The 16585-nt window shown below is 39.6% G+C and overlaps 1 protein-coding gene across 2 annotated transcripts; it reads right to left on the bottom strand.

Moving 5' to 3' along the window:
- Window positions 1–829: 829 nt before the first annotated feature.
- STMN2 (stathmin 2) lies at window positions 830–16372 on the bottom strand. 2 transcript variants are annotated; one of them, XM_009077102.1, is made up of 4 exons: window positions 16277–16372; window positions 15474–15646; window positions 5425–5616; window positions 830–2185 (listed from the first exon to the last, which is right to left on the bottom strand). In XM_009077102.1, exons 1-4 carry the CDS (start codon window positions 16356–16358, stop codon window positions 2126–2128), a joined length of 507 nt encoding a protein of 168 aa, XP_009075350.1. In that variant the 5' UTR covers window positions 16359–16372; the 3' UTR covers window positions 830–2125. The 2 variants fall into 2 exon arrangements, with proteins under 2 accessions (XP_009075350.1, XP_009075349.1); XM_009077101.1 differs by having other exon boundaries at window positions 15474–15675; window positions 16273–16358.
- Window positions 16373–16585: the final 213 nt, after the last annotated feature.

The following is a 16585-nucleotide window of genomic DNA, read 5'->3' as shown; positions in this document are numbered from 1 at the left end:
GTATTTTCAACAGAAAGATAAATAATCTAGGCAATGAAACCCAGATGCTATAACATCTGGAGCTGGAGTACTCCTCTCATTCTGTGGTACAGAGCTCACTGCACAGAGGCGTGAGCTCTCAGCCTTGTACCTGGATCAACTTCTGCTGCTTTTTGACTGCAGGACATCCCTTGGCTTTGAAATAATAGTCTGCCTGCATCAAAAACTGACTGTTGCAGATCTGGAGCTTCAGATTCATGTGTCTGAAAGACCAAGTAAAAGATGCCACTTCCATGGCTTTAAATAAGAAAACTAATCCTAGAGGTAATTCTCAATTACCTGTCCAGTTCAAAACAGGGTCAGATTCAATTTTGTATGAGCTTTGCAGCTCATCAGCTAAGTTAGCGATTTTTGTTTTTCAATAAATCCTATAAATGAATCATTTTTACCCTGAAAATCAGTGTATTAACAGCCAGAATCTTGCTGCACCTATTGATGTAAGTACTCAGAACTACATTATTCATTTTCTTTTCCCACATTCTATTTCATCCCCAATATTGAAACATGACTAAGGAGTGCACATCCATGTGTGTGTAGCTAGTTCTTTTTAATAAACTCAGTGCTAGAGGTCACATTTATAGGTTCGGTTGGTGTGGTAATTTGTAAAAACAACCAGCCTAAGCACTGGAAAATGCATAGCAGGGGTTAGTCGTGTATTAGCAGAGAAATAATCTTGCTTTATTAATAGGTATTATTTAAGTCTCATTTCCATGCTTTTATGACTATATTAGGTTTTCCCCTTACATGGGCACATGTCGGAGAAGTAGTGGAGCAAGAGAAGAGACAAGCCTTTTTTTTCAGTTCACAGAACCCCAATTCTTTATTAATCACAGCTTGCTCACAATGACAAACAGGAAAATAGCACTAATGAAGAGTAGAATATGCAGGCAGCAACCTCCAGGGGGATAGGGACAACTTCAAAACTGCAGCTATTTTGGGGATGATGTGTTAGGTTTAGTGATACTGTACTTGGCACAAGCACCCTGTCTAGTCATTCCTCCTGCTTCAGCCCTCTTAGTCCTAGATGTCTGTCACTAGGTAGGGTTAGCTAACACTGAAGAGTAAAGGTCATGATGAATGGAAGTCAGCAGTGTGAAATAAAAGGTAACAACTGGCTCATGGGTTCCAGGTGAAATATTTGGTAGTCTTTTGTACTATTACGTATGTAATGTGGTAGCATCTGATAAGTATCATAGATCATGGCACCTACAGATAAAGCCACTTGATGCTATCTATTAGTTGCTGCATCAATAAATTTTCAAGTTGTGAATTAAGCTCATTTAACAATTAGCATTTGTATGGCTGTTTGGCATCATCCAGCATTTGTCATAGCTTGATGGTTACAAGGTGCCTCTTAAACTTGTTTCCAACTGATGGAACTAACTTTCATTCTGTTGCAGAGCTGTTTTTGTTGCCTCAAAAAGCAGAAACAACAAATACTCCACCTGGTGATTTAACCTCAATTATACAGCACACTACAGAGTCCTGCAGTGTAAGTTGCATTTGAAAAACCTTTTTAAGAGCCTTTTGTCTTGGACAGCTGAATGTGAAGTCACAATACCTGTGATCTAGTCACTGTTTCAAGAAAGCTTATTGATGGCAAAGCGGTCTAGGTTATTAGGCAATGGCTGGTCTCTAGCACCATAGAACTACTACTGACCTCATGGTGGGTTGGAATGAAAAGTCACAGGGAATGAAGTTAGACTTGAGGTGCTTCAAATGAACAGACCCAGCAAATTCAACCGAGTGGAAATAGACAACATCGGAAGCCTGTTACAGGACATGTAAGATTATGAAATAACTTGCATAATGCAATAATTGTATTTTTTAACAAAAATGTAAGTATTTACAAAATAAGATCCAAGTTTTTTAAACATCAAGCAAATCATTCTGCAAAGAGACCGCATTGTTTTTGTTTTTATTTTAGTTTTGTTTTTAAAGTTTTTTTATTGAGTTCTTGAATTTTTTCTTTTTTTTTTTTAAACCATGTCATACATTTCCCATACTGATATCGCATGATCCATAATAATATAGGCAGGGGGAGTTTACTAATGGTGGGGATGGGTCGCATCCACCATTGCTGTTTTCAGCCAGACAGTTCCACCTGGAGCTCCTTGTTTCTACGGACCTCTGCAGCATGCCTCTCCTGGAAAACATCAAGAAGGGAAAAATCAAATGTTTTTCTCATTCCACCTGCTCAGGAAAGCTCATGCTGACAACCCATTTAGGTCATGCGTTTGATGCTTGTGCAAAACTTGTTTCACAGCACAACCATCTTTAAAGGCTGCAACTCAGGAGAGGTGTCATCCCCCAGACCAGCCTGAGGCATTTTTGGCGATTACTTTCTACTCCTGCTCTGGAGCTCACTCTTTTATCTGATACAGACTTATAATCCTCAGCATATCACAGAGTTTCATTTTAAAGGGCCACATGGAGAGGTGCTGCTAGCAGGATGAAATGTGCCATATGCTCACATTCGTCCTTGGAATTCCTGGATATTAAACTAAAAGTAGGGAAGGATGAGTGAGGAATTAGTTCCCTGCATGTTGTATGCAGGAGAAATGTTAGCTACTGTGTTGGCTGTAGCATTTAGGAACCATAAATAAAGGCTCAAGATTTTAGTTCCAATGAGATGGGTCAATCTGAACATCTCCAAACATCCACTTAGTCTGGATGCTGAAGCTACCTGTCCTCTCCATTCTTTCTCTGGCTGTGATGAAAAAGGGACATGGTTATCAAAAATCAATGCTAGGCTCTTCTGTCCACTTTCAGCTATGCTGTCTGCCCTTTTACAACATCAGCCGTAATTAATTTAGCCTTATTTGAGCTGCTGTATATTCAGATACTTCTGCGGAAATAGGCCTGTGGTCAGGAACAACAGCTGTCAAATCCATTTAGGAATGTTCTACTTGGGGTGTTTATAAAGCTATTCTTTTTGGCAGATGATGGGTTTTAGGGCTTTTGGTTTACATTTCTCTCCTCTCAACTGCCAGATTATCAGACTTTTACCTCTTGTGTTTGATCACTGAAAAACCACCTCAGAAAAACAAATTACAAGCACAAGGTGATATCAGAAGCAAACGTCCATCCTTAGCTGACTTCAGTTTAAGACACTCCCTAGGTATTTCCATGCATTAGGGGCTCTTTTATGATTAAAAATTGTCAGAAGTCAACAGTTATCTTTTTATCTTCTGAGATATGAATCACAGGCCAAAACAGCTTATTACATCAACTAGACCTGTAAATCCGTTCTTGAATAATCTGTAATTCTGAATGCTAGATTTTATAAGGGGCTTGTTCCTTGGTGTTCCTATTCACTGCAGTGTACAGAAGTTATCTCTGACTGCAGGAATTTCTAGACACCAATACCTTGGGGCATCCACAGTTCTGGTAAGAGTTGGAGCTAGAAATCTCACTTCTTTTCCTACATATTCAAGGTTCACTTTTGTGTTGGAAAAACTTATAGTCATGCAATTTTTAATTACTGGTCTGTACAAATGTTCCCAAATGAGTTACTGTCATCTTTGCTCAGAAGCCTTCTTTGGGTTCCATGTGCATATGCCATCATACTGCTGTGGAAACAGGGTTTAACAGTCTGTTAACATTAACCTAGGGCAAAGAGATGCTTCAGCTGTCCTTCCTGTTTCCTTTTGGACTTCAAGGATGACTAACTGGCTTTTCTCTTTGTTTTCATAAGCACTGGGATAGATGCCTGCAAACTAATTTAATGCAAAAATGTCAAGTAATCTGGGTACAGTTCTTAAGCTCAAGAATTATCCTGTTTGCGGAGTTACTTGTGATATAATCCTTTGGTTTCTGTTGTTTGTTTCCTATTCTCCAAGACTTTTGTCTCCATCAGATGCAGAGGTACTTATGAAGATCTCATTGAAAACCTCTGAGAGCTATTTTCTTTCTGTTAGTTAATTTACAGAATCACAGAATAGTTAGGGTTGGAAGTGACCTCTGGAGATCATCTAGTCCAACTCCCTGCCAAGACGGGGTCACCTCGAGCAGGTTACACAGGAACATGCCAAGGTGGGTTTGGAATGTTTCCAGAGAAGGAAACTCCACAACCTCCCTGGGAAGTTTGTTCCAGTGCTCTGCCACCCTCAATGTAAAGAAGTTCTTCCTCATGTTGAGGTGGAGCTCATGTTTTAATTTATGGCCACTACTCCTTGTCCTGCTGCTGGGCACCACTGAAAAGAGTCTGGCACTCTCCTCTTGGCACCTGTCTTTGAGATATTTATATGCTTTGATGAGATCTCCTCTCAGCTTTCTCTTGTCTTGACTAAACAGGCCCTGCTCCCACAGTCTCTTCTCACAAGAGAAGTGCTCCAGAACCCTAATCATCTTTGTGGCCCTCTGCTAGATCCTCTCCTAGTAACATATTAGAAAGTTCTTTATTGAAAGAAACAAGTGATCACTCATGTAGAACTAATTAATTTTTCTTAACACTTCTAAATCTTTATTTGCATATTTCCCTCTGTTGTGTGGAACAGTTTTTTTGGAGTAGGGCACATTTGGACCTGCATGTGGGGTTTGTGAACTGCCTGTTTCCTCTGGCTGTTCCAAAGTTATTCACAAGAAAATTTACTCACTTTCTTTCAAGACTTGTGGAAGGACAGACACTTTTTGCTGTATGTCAAAGAGTTTTTTCCCCATATTTTTTCATCTTTCTCCTCTGAGAAGCCAAGAACTACAGACATAGGACAATTGTTTGATTTGATCAATGACTTTTCTTAGAAGCTGAAATCTAAACACAAGTGACCTTTCATTTGTTCACAGCACTTCTTAAAAGCTAGAAAAACAACCCTTCTCTAGAGACTGGACAGCAAAGGGCCATGAAGATTAAGGAACATCTCTCAGCCTCTCCTTGGGAAAGGCTCAGGGGGATCTTACAATTGTCTATAAATACCTGAATTGAGGGTGAACAGAGCCAGGGTTTTCTCAGCGGTGCCCAGTGACTGGTGCAGAGGCAATGAACAAAAACTGAAACATGGGAGGCTCCCTCTGAACATCAGAAAACACTTTGTCATTGTGAAGGTGACCAAGCACTGGCACAGGTTGCCTGGAGTCTTCATCCTTGGAGATATTAAAAAGCCACCTGGACATGGTCCTGGGCAACTAACTCTAGAGGCCCTGTTTGAACAGGGGGATTGGACCAGTTGAGCTCCAGAGGTCTCTTCCAGCCTCAACCATCTTGTGATTTTGTGATTATAGAACTTCAGCCTTATTCAAAAGTGAGTACTGGTTTAGATAGGCAACAGGGGCTCTGACTGAAAAATAACTCAAGTATAGCAACTGAGATAAGAATTACATGCAACATCTGTACAAAATGTTGATTAGATCTCTCTAGACTAAGATGAGGAGTGATTGTGTAGTTACCTTCTCTTGGAGACGTTCAATAAGAGCAGCTAAATTAGCTTCACGGTTTTCTTTGATCTGTTCCATTTTCAGTATCAGCTTTTCCTCTGCCATTTTGCTGAAGTTATTGTTCTCCTCCAAAGCTTTTTGAAGCACTTCTCGCTCATGTTCTCTCTTCTCTGCCAGATGTTTCAGCACCTGGGCCTCCTGGGACTGGAAACAGAGAGACATGTGGCTGAAATGAAATACATGGAGCAAAGTAACCCCCATAGGCCAACAGTTCACTGAGTTTAGAAACTGCATAAAGTTTGTTGCTTTTTTATTGCATGCACTGTTAGAAAAGATCACTTCTGGGAACAAACCAGATTAGCTTCAATAACAGGTGCTTAGAGACACTGGCTAAATGTGGGGTACACACCCGAGGCAGCAGCAGAGAAGTGTCCAAAGCACTTCTGTTAACAAGAAATGCTGTCATGTGTTTCTGCCCTGGGTCTTCTGGATTACTGCAGAGGTTGCACAACCTCTGACAGCTGCAGTCTTTTATCTCTAAGCATTTTATCTGCAGAGATAGAGGTCTGGGGGCTGAAGGCATAAAAAGTGTTAAAAGGGAGATTGCTGACACCAGTGGCAGGAGAGGTGAAATTTTCACCCGGACTTTTTTTTAATGTGCTTGAATAGTTAATAATAGGCTCTGAAGTTTACTGTTGTGAAAACCAGCATCAATTCAGACAATGTTTTTCCCCGTTACACTTATGTTTGGATTAATCTCACAGAGTAGGAAGGGAAAAAGGATTTTATTCTACAGAAAATAACAGAAAAAAATTGAGTTCAAATTTTGCAAGGAAGGTGAAAACTGTGAGTAAGAATTAAACAGATGCAGCCTGTGCACACTATTGTGTTCTTCTTTGTAAACTCACTGCTCAGAAGCATAAGCATTGTTGTTTCTTTTAAATCAAATTGTTAACATGAAACCACTAGGAGAGAAGCCAAGAAACTTGCAGCATTGGGCCCATTCTCCAGGCAAGTCTAGCTGAAAAGACAGTTATTTGGAAATGATAAACAACATTGTATGCTTTTGGATAAAATAAATTAGAGGGAGCATGAGAAACAAACAGAAAACAGGGAATGAAATATGGCTCCAGGAAATTAAGTGCATATTTCAGTGCAGATCACAAGGCCCTGTTGCCATTGTTATACATAACAATGAATTAGTTTAAGGCCTAAATTAAGGGCTTTAACTATTAATAACAATTAGTCGTAATTAATCCTATTAAATTCTACCATCTATTAAATTCTATCATGCTTTAAATGGAGTGAAATAGGCTGTAATTCTTTTACATAAGCAAGATACAACTAAGAGAGAAAACAAATATTTTAATGATGGTAAGATAGACATAAAGCCACATGCACTGATGAGGCAAATTAAGCAGATTCTAGAGAAGGCTGCAAAGGCCAGGCAGAACATCTTGTGGCAAGATGCTGCTGTAAAATGTATCTAGTTTTGAAATGCATGATGGCTTGGTTGAGATCTTAGGAGAGAGCCACTTCCATCCATCCTGGCCACTTAATGTATGTGCTTTCACTCCTGGCCTGGCTGCAGACACAGGCTCGTTCCTCAAACCATCATCTCTGGAGCACTTGCTGGTGGGAATGGTCTCCTGAAATGGCTGGTACCTCACAAAGGCTCTTCTTGTTAATAGCATATGCTGAACAGAGAGTAATAGAGTAAGCATTTGTCAGGTCTTTGACTCTGTTGTGCTAGCCAAAATATGTTGCAAATGGGAAACTCCTCATACCCAGACAGATGCAGCCAAAAGCAGAGGGAGTTTCACTGATGGAGTTTGGAAGGAGGGTGAGCCAAAGGCATAAAGAGATGGGCAAAAAAGAAATTTTGTAGAGTAATTGAAAAATCGTAAAAGCCCCGTAAGTTTAACAAAAATATGAAAATAATAAAAATAATACAATAAAAAGAGGCTATTTTGAAGCAAAATATTTGATTTCATATGCTTATCATTTAACAGTTCTTAACTGTAGGCTATTTCAAAATGTCAAAAAGTTATTTTGAAAGATTTGTTGAAATGTAAAGCTGAAATAATTAAACATCTTTATCTTGCTTTACCATTTTTGTACCAACTTGAGTGGCTTAGTTTGACCAGTGCTTGTGAAGCTATTATGTATTTTCTGTTTAATTTACTACTCAATGGTACTTTCAGAAAAGTTATCATCATTAAATTTTGTTTGCTGATATGAATTTTGTGAACCCTTTGCTTAAATGATCTAAAAGTAACAGATAATCTAAGAATCTTATTTCCCTTCCTGTTGGGAGTTTGAATAGAAAAGGCATTATGTGCTTTCCCATGAAACATTTACGACATGACTTGTTAATTTCAGCGGTTAACATTTCACGATATTTAAATATGTATCTATAATGCGTTATAAAATCAGACCTTTTCAGATTGGGAAAACCATTTTCAAGGATGTGTCCATGTTCTAATAAAAAGAATGATTTGGACTATACGTATAAGCAGCATTTTTTAAAAGAGCATTGGCTTTCAACAGGAGGTAGCAAAATGCCTTTGAGACTTTGAGGCACTTGCCCATTTTTCAAGATTTGTTTTCTTCTGTTCAAACCCTTTGCCTTCTGGAACTACTTTTTATCATAAATCCAGGAGAAGAGCGGAAAATTAGAGTTTCATACCAAAGTACACACACTTCTGGAGGTTACAGTGGCAGACAATATAGTCAAAAGTAATTTGTCCACTAATCCATGATGACAAAGAAAATCCTTACACTCTAATTCAGCATTTACTGGATGCAAATTGCCTTGGCACCAGTAAGAAACTGCATGAAAGCTGAACCAGGCCTCTGGAACTGACTGCAACCCCCTAATGCAATTTTCCTTTACAATAGGCCTTAAATGGCATATTGTGAGGAATTTTGAGTGGTTCAAAATAAAGGGACTCCCCTCCCTGCCACAAAACATCATGGAGTAGAGTCTCATTTAGACTGATGTACCTCTTCTAATGCTGTTGTACCCCAGCTGTCAGTCTGCCTGTTTCCCTGGTGCTCAGACCATTCTGAAATCCCCTTAATGACAATTCTGGAAGGTGGCTGGGATGTGTTTATACTGGATTGTCAAATGATTTTCTGTTTCCAACATATTTGGCAAAAGAACTTGGCCACCATGTCTGTTCAAAGTCTACAACACATCCAGAAATGGGTAAATGAATGAGCATGGATACCCAGGGGAGCTGGGATTAATAGGCTCCCTTTGTTGTTTTTCTTGGCTTTTAACTGCTGTGTTTGGACTCACACAGTCCCACAGTGATACAGGATTCCAACATAAATTGGAAATTTTTATTTCGAGTTTATTTTCAACATTTTATTGTTTGAAGTGCTGGAATGGGTATTTTCAAATCCATGATAGTCTATGTTCTAACATACTAATTTGTAAATGGCTTATGGTAAGTGCTTCTTGTACAGCTGTTATGAGAAAATGTGTAAAAGACTGGAAACAGGATGAAAGATAAAGAAAATTGTGATGGTTTTGACTGGGGCAGAGCTAATTTTCTTCACAGACTAATAAGAGAGAGAAAAATTAAATGGTGGAGAAATATAAAAACCCAATACTCAAGAGGGAATATTCAGAAGAGTTCTTAAATAAACAAGGCATAATCAATGCAGCTCCAGCTGCAACATCTAATATTAAATCACAGAATCATAGAATGGTTTGGGTTGGAAGGCACCTTAAAGATCACCTAGTTCTAACCCCTCTGCCATGGGCAAGAACACCTTTCACTGGACCAGGTTGCTCAAAGCTGCATCCAACCTGGCCTTGGACATTGCCAGGGATGGGGCACCCACAACTTCTCTGGGCAATCTGTGTCAGTGCCTTACCACCCTCACAGAAAAAATTTTCGCCTAGGATCTAATCTGAATCTCCACTCTTGTAGTTTAAAACCATTCCCCTTTGTCCTGTTGTGTCATGCCTGTGTAAAAGGTCTCTCTCTGCAAAATAATGTGGAGGATTAAAAATGTTTATTTGTTAACGTTTAAATGTGAAGGAATAAAAATATTAGAAAACATTCTTGGTACAGATACTTTTGCTCCTAGAAATGTACTGCTGTGCTAAAAAGACATCTAATACAGGCAAACTCCTATGATATTCATGTCATATTTTTAAAGAATCACATGCATCCTCAGTTTTCAGAGATGAGTGTTTCAAAAGGAAACCAACATCTCTTACCTAGCTGGCCAGTGACCGATGTAGAGAACTAAACACTGCACGAGCAAAATTATTTATAGAAACTGGCTTCAGAGATACATACAGCTTTTATTATTCACTGGAAGAAAATTCTAATCTGAGTAAGAGGTGCTTTATTTTCTCACATTTATCTATCTTCGTTTGACAGATACATCCAAATATTGAAGTCATTTATACAGAGATAAAAGGAATCCTTTATGACTTTTAGCAAGAAATAGGCTCAAACAACTGTGTTTAAACTGAGAATTTCAGCTTGTATGTATTCAGTCACTAGTATCCTTAGTTACTAGGATGCATGAGTATGTACATGTATGACACTACCAGACATGAGAGCTTCCCTTTCATAACACATTCATTCACGGGCTGAGTGTGTTACAGTTCAGTTGTTTGGAAGAAGCTGCAATAACGTTAGCATTCCTCAATGTATTGCTCATTTCAGAGATACTATTAACGGAGCAGAATGAGAAGACCAAAAAAGACCAAAAGGCTCCTACTGCAATGTGAATGCCAAGGTGAAGCCTAGGTATGGTGACTTGAAGTACTGATGTTTTCAGGGGAAGGAACTGAGGCAGGGATTTTTCCATGTGAAAGCATGGGAATGGACTCAAGTTAGACTTCACACAGAAATACCCATATGGCAGAAGAGTCATAGACAACTGAGTTTAACCACAGGTGAAATTCTGCTTCTAGTTAAACTAGATGGTGCAAAATTTTGCTTAAATTTAGATGAGGATCTTGTGGTTTCTTTTTTCATCCAGTCTGCCAAGGGACCTTTGTGTCAGGGCTACTAAGGATGTGGAGTGAAAAAGAGCCTATCCATGATGTTATTTAAGAAAACTCACCTTCCTTCCCTCAACTGGCACAAAATTTCTGCTCTCAGGGTTGTGATTCATGTGGGTGAACAAGGCATGTTGGAGAGATGCAAGAGGTACCACCTGAGCCCTCTGCCTGATGCTCCCCTGCCTGCTCCTGAGGCATTTCATGGTCTGCTGCAGTTTCAGGCCTGGTATTTGAAAGTTAATGAAGATCAATGGCAAATTGTCTTATGAATCCTCATTAGAGAGCATGGCAGACTGCGGGAAGAAGCTTTGCTAGCACTGGGATCTATGCTTATGACTCCATGTGCTCCTGGTGCCTGACACCAAATCCTCTCCTAGCTGGTAGAAAACATCTTCCTATGGGCACATATTCCATAGGCTTATGTTTTTTTGGATGGAAACTACGAATTGGCTTGCAGTTTTGGCTATCTTTTGTAACCATTAGGAGTGAAGCAATGTATATGAAAATGCTATGGTCTAAATCAAAATGTGGCAGAAACACCTGATGGTGGTGCTGATTGCACTTACTACTGGGACCTTTACACAGAAAAACACTTCATGCTGTATTCCCTCTACACATGGGCACAGTCAAGGGCCAGCAGCAACAGAAAGGGAGATCAGTAGGTGGGCAAGACAGGAGACAAATGTCTCAGGCAGTGCATATCCCGCCTCCCAGATTGCTTGCCTACAAATTTGGTGGGAAATCAAAGGGGGGAGCAGGACTGAGATGGAAGAAGAAAGCTCCACTTTTGACAAGGAAGGTGTGGATCTGTTCTCTGCCTCTCTTCTCACCTGGAGCAGCAGTTTTGTAGGTCCCATGCAGTGTCGAGGAGGGAACATTTGTCCCCCAGCTCTACTGCCTTCCCTGCCTTGGCAAAGCCTTCCCCCTCCCCCCAGCCTGTTGTATGGTGCAGTGAAGCATGGATGGCTTTTTCCATACCAAAGGAGAGATGGATTAAGAGTATCAAGAAATGCCTCTGGGCAGGTTGTGGGGCTGGCTCAAAGGGACATCAAGTTGGGTGCTGAAGCCCAACAGTGTGGTGATGATGCTGGGAGAGATGCCCTGGGCTGGCTGGCTGCTGTGGGGAGCACAGTGAGCCTGGCCCAGCCTAGGCTGCACAGTGGAGTGTATGTTGTTGCATTTCACAGTAATGGTATTAAAGACTCATGTAGCTATAAGTCTATATCCAACAGCATGAAAGTGAAAAAAATATGACTGTTCTCCTGCATTCTTTGTAGGGCTAAGCTCTAGGGATGAGCTTGATTCAATTTCATCCCAATAAAAAGCCATTAAAAGGATTTAATTGCATACAATTTCTCTCTTATAATCCAAAGCCTAGTAGAAATGCACATCCCTTTAGTGTTTCATTTTTATGCCAGTATGTAAGTTGAACATGGGCAATAAAGATATATAGTTTGACGTATGCCTCTTGAAGCCTGTACATGAAGGGTAGTAACACCTGAACACTCAAGGCCAATGGGTAAAAATTGAAAAATGATAAAAATTCTGTAAGAAAAACTTCTGCTGCATACAATGTCACAGTGCTCTAATTTCTTAAGTTAGAAGGATGAAAAGAGCTTTCTGATTATCCAGCAAGGTGGGAAAATATAGCACACATATGCCAAAAAATAATGGGATAATAACGACATGCTGTAAAGAGGATTCTATAAATGGAAAGGACAAATCTGTAACTAGCCCAAATGAGTCTCTCTGTGTGGTGCAAAAAGAAAAAATGCCTCAGGTGAAACTCTCACTTTGGTCTTACAGTATGAGGTCATGAATGTCAAGTGAGGTAGAGAAAAATGGAGAGAAAAGCAAAGTGGAGTTCTGTAGAAGTTTAGAAGGAAATAAACAAGAATAATAAACAGGACACAGCGTAAGCAGGAGACTGTAAGTGCATGTATTGCTGTAGATGTTCTCATGAGTTTTAAAATTAATGAACACTGCCTAATTAACAGAGCAGAACCTAATTCCTAAACAGTGTGAAATTCATTAGCATTTTTTTCCAGAGAGGCAATTCTCTTCCATTAGTTATACTTGATTTTAATTAGAACTGTACTGGAAAGACAGGATCTAGAATGATCATGCCTGACAGCTGTTGTACATAGACTGAAAAGTATGATAACAACTGCCATGCTGGCTGTCAGAAAATGTCTGCCTGGTTTGTCTAGCAGGAGAAAGTGGAAGAAGATGCTTAGGGAAACTCTAGATGAAGTTGGGCAAATCTGCCTGGTTCCTTCCTTGAGATATATATATTTATTTCTAGCTTTAGGCTGTCAGCAAGCTGCCTATTTTCTGAGTCAGAAGTTGTATTTATATCATAATTTCCTGCAAGGTAGTGTTCTATCAATTTTGCTATTATCTTCTTGAACTAAATAATATTTGAATGATCTCTAAACAGTCTGTGATAACAAATACACCTTGAATAAACAATACATGAAAAGGTGATATCTTTTAGAAATTGCTGTCTGAGGATTTCCTTGAGTGTTTTTTTCCCCTTTTGATTGTGTGGAAGAGAATATAATTGTTCATTTTCATCTTCTCATTACCATTCATGACTTTGTAGACTTCTATCTTATCTTTCATTTATTGTCTCTTTCCAAACTGAAAAGTGGACTATTTAATTTATCTTCTTATGGAAGACTTTCTGTTCCTCTAATTGCTTTTTTATCCTTCTCTGCACTATACACTTTTTTCAAGCCAAAAATGAAGCCAATGGTTGAGTTGTGAGAGCACCAGGGATTTTAACAGAGATGTAAAGGCTTTTTTCTCTGTTCTTTGTTCCTTTCCCAGCAATTTCTGCTGCAATGCTAATGTGGAGAATCTTGTCTATTAAAATAACTCAGTTATATGCTCATTCAAAATGAGTATAGTACCAAGGGGAAGAAATGGCAGGTGTCTGTATTGCTCTCACTGACTACCAGTCTATTGCAAAATGAGTTTTTCTTTAGAAAGAAATGAACAGTAATGAAATCAATGAAATGAAATATCTGCAATGTTCAATTTATATTTCCCACCAAGTATATGCATAATATCAGGCTTTTAATTGCTCTAATTTCATTCTGTATCCATGTCTTTACTTGTGTATTTGTACTCTGCACAGAGGAACTTCACGGACTGAGTTTTTGGGGCATATCATCATTTGGGTGTGTGAGAGCTCTTGGCAGGTGCTAGTGAAAATGCATATTCCTTTCAAACACAATCATGTCTTTTCATTGAAATGAATACTCTGGCAGAAGTATTTCTATGAAAGATGCAATAGTGCTAATGAGTGTGTTTTAGAATGAAAGTCTTTGTTAGCAAGCCAGCAGAAATGGCAAAAGTGGCAACACTGCAGTGCTCATCTAAATGAATTGTTCAAATTAGTCAGGTCTAGCATAGTCAGGTTTCACTGCAAATCAAAACTGAGGGCCAGGTTTTAAGGACCTGTCAGTAATCCAGGTCTACTTACTTCAGTAGACACACGTCAAACCGTACACCAGTGTAATCATTCCACTGGGTTTCTCAGCAGCAACCCTGATATGGCCTGACAGGAGTGAAAAGAGGATAAAGCTGCTTTTCCTGGATCTGCTCCATGTGCTATCTGTGACACAGCTGCTGTCCCTGGACTTCTGTGTACATTTTTGTCCATATCTGGAAAAGTTCTGTAAACATCAGGTTTAGTACAGATCACATTGTTTAAAAGATGAATGCAATGCTTAGATGCATCTAAGATTGTTTCATTTTCAGATACCCTCTAGCAGGTACTCCATGGGCAGGTGGGAGGGGTTTGTAACTCCTATTTAACTAGTGATTTGCCACAACATAACACTGGTATCTGGGCTGAAGAACACAGAAAGGCCTTCTGTGGCTCCTGTGGCTTCTGTGGCTCTCTTTTTGTGTGACAGCAAAAGGAAACATGAATTAACTAGCACAATCTATTATCAATCTTAAATTTTCTGTGGTTATTGCAGCCAGTTGTGACTTTCCTGAAATAGTGCAACACAGCATAAACACTGGGCCCATATAGGACACTGATAATTTCCAGACTGGCAGTTTAGGCTGGTCAGTGTCTCATTGACTTTGCCTGTCATTCTCTGACTTACCTGGTTTGGAATTTGGCTTTTCCTCATTGAAAAAAAAAAAAAAGAAAAAGAAAAATCAGCCTGAACTAGCTCTGGCTTAGAGCAAATGAAGACCTCTTCAACACATCAGTCATGATGTAAGCCAAATAAACAGTTGATGGGGACTCCCTGCTGCCTTTGTGCCAACCTTTGTGAAGAAGCTGTAGCAACTCTTCCAAACACTATGTGACAAACTTACTGATTATGAAATAGGGGTTTACCATTATGGGTAAGGTCATATAGAAGGGAAAACCTAGTCTGTGGATAATCCTACAAGGCCAACTTCCCAGACTATTGAGGCTGTTAGAAATGCCTCTTAGTATCTGTGGTATTGCTAGTGTCTTTATTCAAGTTGTGTGTGCATGAGCCAGAAGGCACTTTATTCAGGGCTGGTGTTCCTTCATACTGCACAAATAAGACATTTTAGCTGCCTCAGGCAGGGCCCCCCCATGAGTAATTCCCATGGGCACTACAAGGAGTCAAGATCTGATATTCCAGACAGCAGCTGCTTGAATTGCATATCCATCTCTCAAACTCAGAAGCCAGAAGAATTTCACTGGTTTTCAGCAACAGTTATGGATGCCATAAATGAACCACTTTCTTACATTCACACAGTAAACATGCATATTTGAGCATAGTTAGGCCCCTGTCCAAAGCTATCTATCTGTATTTTGTGAATAATAATTCCCCAGCATCAAAACCAGTGAGGCTTGTTTGCAAGCCACTGAAAGAAAACAAACTCTTTGTTTACTTTAAACATGTTAATTTTTGTCCATACAGGCCACTATGAGTCAGAGATGGCAATGGAAAACAGAAGTGGACAGGAAACTTGGCTGCACACTAAGTCATGACTAATTACTAGCATTTTTTCTAAGGAAAGATACCTTTCTCCTCTCCTCTGCAGCCTCCAGCTTTTTTTGGATCTCCTCAAGAGAGAGTTCTTTCTTCTTTGGAGAAGCTAAGGTTCGTGGTGCTTCTGAGACCGGAGATGGTGGCTTTAGGATCAGTTCAAAAGCCTGGCCTGAGGCACGTTTGTTGATCTGTTTCACTTCCATGTCTGCACAATAAAGGGGGAAATAGTAAGTCCTTCAACACCTCAGAGGTATTGAGGATAGAAGCAGCACAGACACCAGTGTAGGATCAGAAACACAGACAAAAGATTTAGCATCTTTTTCTTGGGCATTTTAAATGCAATGGTGGATTATGGGCTGAAAATAGTTTTCAGGAACACATTCCATTTTATCTGTAATAGCTTAATTATACTTTAATCTCATAAAGATAAAAATTTACAGCAATTTTGGATACTTATCGGAGTTCTGTGTCATTTCACACCCCCTGTGAGCAGTGCCCAAGCTGATTAATTTTTTAAGCATGCTTTTATATTTTCTTCATTGCCTTGGGAATTCTGTCAGCTCTGAAGAGCTGTAATTCTCAAATGGGGTGCAGGGGAGGTACAGCTCAGTATGAGAAGGCTGGCTTTAAAAGTTTAGTTAGCTATGAGGAGCAATATCCAACATCATGGGTAATACATAATCAGTGGTAAGTAATAGAACAAACTAGAAAATAATTGGTTAAATCAACAAAATATTCACCAACAAACACTCTGGACTGGGAGGTGAAAAGAGTCATTTCCCAGCAGTAGCACATTATGTGACCTGCAGGATGATTTCCAGTAAATGTCACTCACCATCATATTTATAGATGTTCATGTTGCGAGGTTCTGGGTAAAAACAGGAGCAGATCAGAGAGAGCATGGACAGCTCCTTCATCTTTTCCTTGTAAGCTGAAAAGAAAGATCATATTAGCACGCTTCACTTCCCCAGCTCTTCCCTAGTGAATCTCTAGCTGAGGTGACTGGCTGGGGACCAGCAAACCTGCTCTATCCCCCAACTGCCAGATTTCTCCAGAATATTTACCTTCAACTATTTCTTCTCAACACTGAGCATTTATCAAATCACACATGAGATGCTCAGAACTGCAGAGACAGCTTCTGATC

Source organism: Acanthisitta chloris, unplaced genomic scaffold (genome assembly GCF_000695815.1).
Source record: "Acanthisitta chloris isolate BGI_N310 unplaced genomic scaffold, ASM69581v1 scaffold17336, whole genome shotgun sequence".
Classification (NCBI taxonomy): domain Eukaryota; kingdom Metazoa; phylum Chordata; class Aves; order Passeriformes; family Acanthisittidae; genus Acanthisitta; species Acanthisitta chloris.
This window is presented reverse-complemented; position numbering and strand designations above follow the sequence as displayed.